This window comes from Giraffa tippelskirchi, chromosome 2, assembly GCF_054371585.1.
Source record: "Giraffa tippelskirchi isolate mGirTip1 chromosome 2, T2T-mGirTip1v1.2.pri, whole genome shotgun sequence".
NCBI classification, from domain to species: domain Eukaryota; kingdom Metazoa; phylum Chordata; class Mammalia; order Artiodactyla; family Giraffidae; genus Giraffa; species Giraffa tippelskirchi.
This window is the reverse complement of record NC_137276.1, coordinates 106,993,301-106,999,300: the sequence shown is the minus strand read 5'-3', so window position 1 is coordinate 106,999,300 and position 6,000 is coordinate 106,993,301. Positions and strand designations below refer to the sequence as shown.

Below are 6,000 nucleotides of genomic sequence, written 5' to 3'. Positions count from 1 at the left end.
CCACTGTAGCATCGGCGTCGGGCTAATTGGAAAGTCCCGCGCTTTCGCGTCGCCACGCTGGGGACAGGTCAGGTCCGGAAGACGCCGCGCCGCCGCCGCCCTGGGGAGGCTCCGAAGGGGGCGGGCGGCGCGCACAAGTGGCCGGCCAGGCAGGAGGCCGCGGCGGGGGCGGAGCCGACAGCGGAGCCTGATGCCGGGCCTTTAAGAGGGCGGGCGGGCGGGAGGGCGGCGTGGGCGGGGACGGACGCGACGACCCAGGCACAAGGGAGGCACAGGCTCCGCCCCCCCTGGCCCGGCCCCGCCCCGCAGGCCGCGCCCCCTCCCCCGCCCCGCGGCCCAAGCCTTCTCTGGCCGCCACTGGGCCGCGGGCGGGACGCCTGGGGCGACGCGCGCAGGAGGAAGCGCGGCCGGCCGCGGCCCGGGAACAGCCCAGACGCCCGAGTCGGGACCGCGGGCCGCCGCGTCTCTATCTGCCAGGTGCGCGGGGTTGGAGGTGCAGTCCTGGGCCGTGGCCGTCACTCGCCGGCCGGCTTTTCCTCCCGCTCACCCAGTCCGCCCGGCCTCACGGCGCCCGGCGCCCGCACCGCCAGCTGCCCCGATCCGCCCGCCGCGCCCCCTTCCCGCCCCCTGCGAGTCCCTGCGGGCGGAAAGCTGATGTCCTGAGCTTGCCGTCCGCGGGCTGTGCGCCCGGCCGGGGGCTGCCTGGGAAGTTGGAGCGAAGCGTGCCGGGTATGCACCATCACCATGTCCCGCCTGGGCTCGTGGCTCGATGAGGTCCAGTGGCTGGTCTTGGTGGCTCTCTTCGTCGTGGCCCTGGGCACGGTGGGCCTGTACCTGGCGCAGTGGGCGCTGGCCAGGGCGCGACCCCGCTCCCGGAGGCGGGCGGCGGAGCCTGGCGACGGCCAGCGCCCAGAGTCGGATGCGCTGCTCGCCTGGATCCTGACTCTGAACAGTTGGAGGAGCCAGTGGCAGGCCGCCTGGGTGTCCGCCCTGAACGATGAGGCCAAACTGAAGGGGGTGAGTTTCTGTGAGGGCGGCCGTGCTGCGGGGTCGGGCGCGGTGATCGCGGGGTGTCTTCAGGCTCTTCTTCCCCGGAGCCTCCACAGCCCTTGACTGCTTCAAAGGGCAGAGCATCCTGGAAAGTTAGAAAGACCGTGGAGACGGAGGACCCTCGATGGGAAATGAAGGTGGAGTGATTAGGTTTTATTAACCTGACGTGAAGCATGCCAGAGGGACAGACTGGCTGTTGGAGGGACTTGTCCTGGGGCCGCTTCCCCTCTGGCTCTTACCTGCCCTTCCTGGCCGGAGTCCCAGGTGGTTTCCCGTATTCCCCTGGACACTGGACCGCTTTTGCACCTGATTTATGAATCACTCTGAACCAAATACGCTTCCATCTATGGGGCTGAATTTTACCCAGAATGTATTACCCAAAGGTTTGCACTTAAAATTAGTGACCATAGAGGGCCAGCCACTGGCCAGACCTGTGTTGCAGGCTTCAGGTACATATGATCGTCGCTGAATCCTCACAGTTCCTGGAGCAAAGGCATCATCAGCATTTTACAGGTGGGGGAAACTGAGGCCTGGAGAGGTTAAGTAGCCTGCCTAAGGTTACACAGCCCGTGGGTGGCAGAGCTGGGATTTGAACCCAGCTACCTGCTGGTTGGGACAGTCCTCCTCAAACCATTCTGCCTCGCTCTCTGACATTTCCTGATTGGCTCAGAACCTGTGATTGCCTTGAAATGAAGCTTCCTGAAAACTCAGGGGCTTAGTCTGAACTCTGCTGCCTCGGGCACCTGTGGTTGTACTCCTGATCTAGTTAATGACTGGGTGGCTTATTGTTACTTTTAAGGTATCTTGGTTTAATGATGTGCTCCTGGTGTCTGCTGTTTCTAAATATTCCATAGGAGGACTGAAGTCCTGGTGGGTCTGGGGCACTAAGTCTTTGCCAGTCCCTCCTTGCTTCCAGGTGTACACTCTCCTCCACCTGCTTGGGAACTCAGTGGAGAAGCCCATGGCTCTTTGCTTTGGAAATAGCAAATACTGTGTGTCTAGACTATCAGCCTTCAGAATCTCCTTGGTGAGCCCTCTGTCTGGTCCTTGTGCCATGGCCTTGACTCATGTAGCCATGTACTTAAAAAACAGAAAAGCTTTGAGTGTGAATGAGCATAAATCCAACAAAAGACCATGTTCTAAACCCTGGGAAAAAATAACCGTGGCTTTTGGATGAAGAAAGCCTTCAAGGTCATTTGACTTCCGTCTGCCCTGGTGCCTGGAGTCTGTGCCCTCGTTGCCAGAACTGGACTGCTCTTCAGAGGAACCACCCCATCTCTTGTGAGAGCCCTGAAGCCACATGACCTCACCTGGACAAGCAAACACAAATCTGTTTCCCCACGAAGCTGCTGTCATTGACCCCTGGTTGACCGAGTGTCCTGGGCCTGGGTTCCAGGGCTGAGTACACTGCAGGCTGGGGTTGTGAGTGAGTGAAAGTCTTGTCTCAGTTGGAAGAGATGGGGGCGTGATGTGGGCCACTGATTCTGCCTCTCAGACTTTTCTGATCTGATCTGTAGGGTCCTATTGTCACCCTGGGGCCCTTGAGAGTCAGGCAGAGGCACAACCCTCAGTCAGGCAGAGGCACAACCCTCCCTCCTGTAAGTCTGGGACAGTCCTGCTTAAACCATTCTGCCTGGCTCCCTGACATTTCCTGATTGGCTCAGAACCTGCGATTGCCTTGATTCAAAGCTTCCAGATTACCTGTGTGCCTGGAGGGCTGAGAGAGGAGGAAATCTCTGCCCTGGAATTTGTGGGCAGCCCTTCGAGTAACTGGAGAAAATACCTGAAGGTTTTGGATGAAGACCTTTCTTCCTGCTCGCTTGCATCTGTGTGGGCGGAGGCCTCGGCTTGGGGCTGGAGTTGGGGGAGGTTTGGCTTATTTGCCTGTCCTCTGCTATTCACCATGCACTGCAGAATCTTAGACACTGGTTTTTCCAGAACTCCTGCCTGGAAGGGGCAATGATGTGCTGAGTATAAGCTCAAGGCAGCTCTAAGTCTTCTCTGACAGCAGTTGGGTCTGAGTGTGGTATCAGGTGGCTCAATGTGTGTGTGTTTGTGTGGTGTATGTGTGTGGGTGTCACTCTGCTCTCCCTGGTACCTGGATGTGTTGCTTGATTTGAATTCAAATGGAAGGTTCTGCAGGCTGATAGGATCTGCGTAACTCCTATTGTGGCCTTGGCATGTGCCCTCCCCTGTCCTGGGCCATCCCGATTGCAGCCCTGATGACAGTGTGGGTGAGCAGGCCCTGGTGCTTTCTTAGTGGGTGTCCTGCCCCAGCAGCCAGCCCTGCAGGACTCTCCGTCTGTCCTCCCTCCAGCTCGATTCCCACTAATCCCCGATTAGGGTTGACAACTCCAAGTCCGCATTCAGCACAGTGAGCCAGCTTAGTGGCCCCCTCCTGCCCCCACCCTGTGCTGTTGTCTGTTTCCCCTGGCCCAAGAGGAGACCATTCCTCTGCCTGTCACTGGGGGATTGGCAGTAGTTCAGTCATCTCTAGCAATTTCTGTGTAAGGTGGAGTTCTCTCCTGAGTGGAGCAACTCCTCCCATCCTATTTTACCCCAGCACATGTCTTAGGACTGCAAGGAACCCTAAACACTTCTAGCAGCACCTCTTCCTTCTACAAAAGGGGAGACAGAGAACTATGAACTGGAGAGACTTGCCAGTGTTGAGCTAGACCCAGGGCCAGGGGTCTTCATGGTTCATCTACATCTGCAGGGGTCCATGGTCCCCATGGGCAGCATATCTGACTTTGAGACTCAAATGTTTCCTTTAGTTGAGATCCAGCAAGAAAGGATCAAAGGGTATGATTGTTTAACACATCATCCCTAACAGTGGGGCTCCTGACTCCAGGGAGGTAAAGATGGTTAGTAACTTGTGGAGTCTCCTTTGACCCTGGATGACCAGTGACTGAGGCAGGGCAGGTTCCTTGTATCGGGGGGTCCTGCGGGGTTTTGACCCTCACTTCTTATGATTAGACAGGATGCTGAGTTGGAGAGACAGATGAGGAGAGCATGGCTGCTCTGGCAGCACATGCCTGGTATTTGGGGAACACTGGCAAATTGCCTAGAGACCTTTGAAAGAATACATATGCCTGCCACCTCCCCCACTTCAGACTCAGGGAGTCAGCTGGGGTACAGGGAGCCTACTGTATGTTTCACAAGTTCCTGAAGCTACCTCTTCAGTAGAGAGAAGCTGCTGGACACACACAGTGTCCATAAGCCAACCAACATTCAGTCAATCAAAGTCCCTCCATCCAACAACACCTCTCCACGCTGGCATTGCAAACACCTGACATCAGCTGCTCTGATCGCAGCTTGGTCCATGAGAACAGGAAGATCCCAGGATCTGTTCAGTCACCAACCTGGAAACTAATGCCCTGTTACCTGAGGGCAACAGTGGAGGTTTTCCCTTTGCATTTATGTGAATATTTACAAAGTGGTTTGGGGTGACATCACCCCAGCAGCAGTCCACATCCTTGACACCTGCTGCTGGCCCTGGGGCTGCTCTTTCCACAGCAGGTCACCAGCTCTGAAAGCCAGAGCCCATGATCCCGAGACCCCTGCCCACAGGCTGGACAGAGCCTCCCTCCCAAGGCTGATGCTGTTGGGACTACATGTGGAGAGCAGTTGTCTGAGAGCGAGCACCATGTTCTGGGCTTGTCTGGGAATGGGTTGCTTGAGGAGGCCCAGGCCCTGGCGGGGAGGGTCATGGAGCTGTTTGTTTCTTTAGTCCTTTGCCCCAGGATTCTTTTCAGAGGAATGTTCTAAATGTAGATGACCAAGACTGTAGGACAATTTGTGGTCTTCATGAAAAAAAAAAAAGATGCCGTGTGAACTTAAAACATGGTATTAATAGCTCTGACTTGTATATGAGCTGCAGCAATTTGAGGAGTAAACAAAGTGACAAGACTTGGAGGTTTCTTATTCTGTAATGAGCTTCCTTCAAGTGCTGCTCACAAAAATTCAAGCTCCTTGAGCACTGATGGTGGCCACAGTGTAAAAGGTCAGCTGGTAAGAATGGGAAGGTGACCTTGAGTCAAGTCACCCTCCACCTGACCCTCAAATTTCTCTCCTTTCTGTTGCTCAGACATTCAGGGTTTTTTCCTGTGTGGGGTCTTCCCACAGGGCATTCCTTCTGTCCACTTATTCAACCTTTGTTCTGACGCTTTTGAACTGTGATGTTGGAGAAGACTTTTGAGAGTCCCTTGGACTGCAAGGAGACTGGACCAGTCAATCCTAAAGGAAGTCAACCCTGAATATTCATTGGAAGGACTGATGGTGAAGCTGAAGCTCCAGTACTTTGGCTACCTGATGGGAAGAACTGACTCACTGGAAAAGACCCTGATGCTGGGAAAGACTGAAAACAATAGGAAAAGGGGGTGGCAGAGGATGAGATGGTTAGATAGCATTGCCGACTCCATGGACTTGGATTTGAGCAGACTCTGGGAGATGGTGAAGGACAGGGGAGCCTGGTGTGCTGCAGTCCATGGGGTTGCAAAGAGTCGGACATGAATGAGCGACTGAAAAACAACAGCAGTATTTCAGGTCTCAGAACAAAAATGCCTCCTCCCCATTTTTTGGTGAATGCTGCCCCACTCCCATCCCAGCAGCACTGTGTGGTCACTGGTGGCCTCATCAGCTCCCAGGATTGTGAGGGAGGCCAGAGCTCTGTCCCTCCAGGCGCAGCCCACCCGGTGCCGAGTGCTCAGCTGTCTCAGGGCATGAATAACAGCCCCTGTTAGAAACTTGTCACTGAAGGGGAGAAACTGTGGTGATGTACATCAGCCTGTCTGCACTCAGGCCTCCTCTGCTTGGGAGCTGGCCAAGCCTGGGCCAAACAAGCTGTTTAATGTGCTTTGTTTTTCACTTCTAAAGCATCAACCTAAAGGAGGCTCACTGATGACTCTGCAGATTGTCAGTAGAAACGAGGAAGAGATGCCAGTTCAGGTT

The 6,000-nt window shown here is 55.5% G+C and overlaps 1 protein-coding gene across 5 annotated transcripts in view; it reads left to right on the top strand.

Moving 5' to 3' along the window:
• Window positions 1–314: 314 nt before the first annotated feature.
• The window catches only part of C2CD2 (C2 calcium dependent domain containing 2), a 61,949-nt gene continuing 56,263 nt past the window's right edge, over window positions 315–6,000 (top strand). For 3 of the 5 annotated variants that reach the window (XM_081574182.1, XM_081574184.1, XM_081574183.1), the window contains exon 1: window positions 315–1,017. In XM_081574182.1, coding sequence (XP_081430308.1) covers window positions 745–1,017 — 273 coding nt within the window. In that variant the 5' untranslated portion in view covers window positions 315–744. Of the gene's footprint in view, window positions 1,018–5,712; window positions 5,998–6,000 lie in introns of those variants that run through there. The other 2 variants (XR_014078033.1, XM_081574185.1) reach the window with 1 other exon arrangement.